This window comes from Puccinia triticina, chromosome 14A (genome assembly GCF_026914185.1).
Source record: "Puccinia triticina chromosome 14A, complete sequence".
Taxonomy (NCBI): Eukaryota; Fungi; Basidiomycota; class Pucciniomycetes; order Pucciniales; family Pucciniaceae; genus Puccinia; species Puccinia triticina.
Genome location: NC_070571.1, coordinates 3,602,397 through 3,603,222, shown reverse-complemented (window position 1 = coordinate 3,603,222; position 826 = coordinate 3,602,397). Strand labels below are relative to the sequence as shown.

At 44.6% G+C, this 826-nt stretch overlaps 1 protein-coding gene across 1 annotated transcript; it reads left to right on the top strand.

The window, feature by feature from the left end:
* Positions 1-427, top strand: PtA15_14A331 (uncharacterized protein; the record flags this gene model as incomplete). Its single annotated transcript, XM_053163036.1, has 3 exons — positions 1-39; positions 112-201; positions 269-427. The coding sequence occupies 3 exons, from the start codon at positions 1-3 to the stop codon at positions 425-427; spliced, it is 288 nt and encodes a 95-aa protein (XP_053027002.1).
* Positions 428-826: the final 399 nt, after the last annotated feature.

The window sequence follows — 826 nt, the reverse complement described above, 5'->3', positions numbered from 1 at the left end:
ATGAAGGCTCAATACACTCATCTCTGTAAAGTGTGGAAGGTAAGTTGCTGCTCCCCATTGATCATTTGCGTAATCCAGGCCCATCTCCTAATCAATTTGATAATGTGCCAGACCATTACAGACCAAATGAAAGTATCCCCCGGAGATCCAATGCCTGTTGACTTCTTGGATTGCATTTCCAGAGGTGGAATGAGCCCCCAAGTATGTAGTCCATTACCTTAGCAACGTGTGTTGTTACACTTACTTTGAACTCCATACTTTTGTGCAGGTTTATATTTTGCTCAAGGATGCTATTGAAGAACGTCAACACATTGAAACGCCCTCGATAATTCCAGATTCCCCCGAGGACGAAATTTTGAAGTCAACTGCTGCATGTGCATCATTCCTGGTCGGTGGAATTCAGGCTGAATCATCAGCTTCCCAGTAGTATCCTGTGGAGTGCTTCTTGCGTTGCTTTCCCTGTGTCTGATCTACATTGAGTATATCTTAGCCAATCACCAGATGTGCAAGTCTAAACATGGCTCCCCCGAGATGATATGCTTGTTTCCTTAGGATTTCCCCACATACGTTTCTGCCATCTATGTGGAATGAATTTGGGGGACATATTTCTCATCAATCCCTTTCATAATGTCATGTGATTTAAATCTCCTGCTCCAAGCAGAATGAACAGTCCATTGAGATGTCCATTGCGGTATCTCAAGCAAGCAATATTCAACCCAACCCCAAGCTTTACATGGAGCGAGTGCTGTTGAGTCCCCTTGGATCAATTTGGACGATTGTCCAAATTGATCTGAGCTGTCGGGAGAGCCAAGGCCTCACTGCCCAA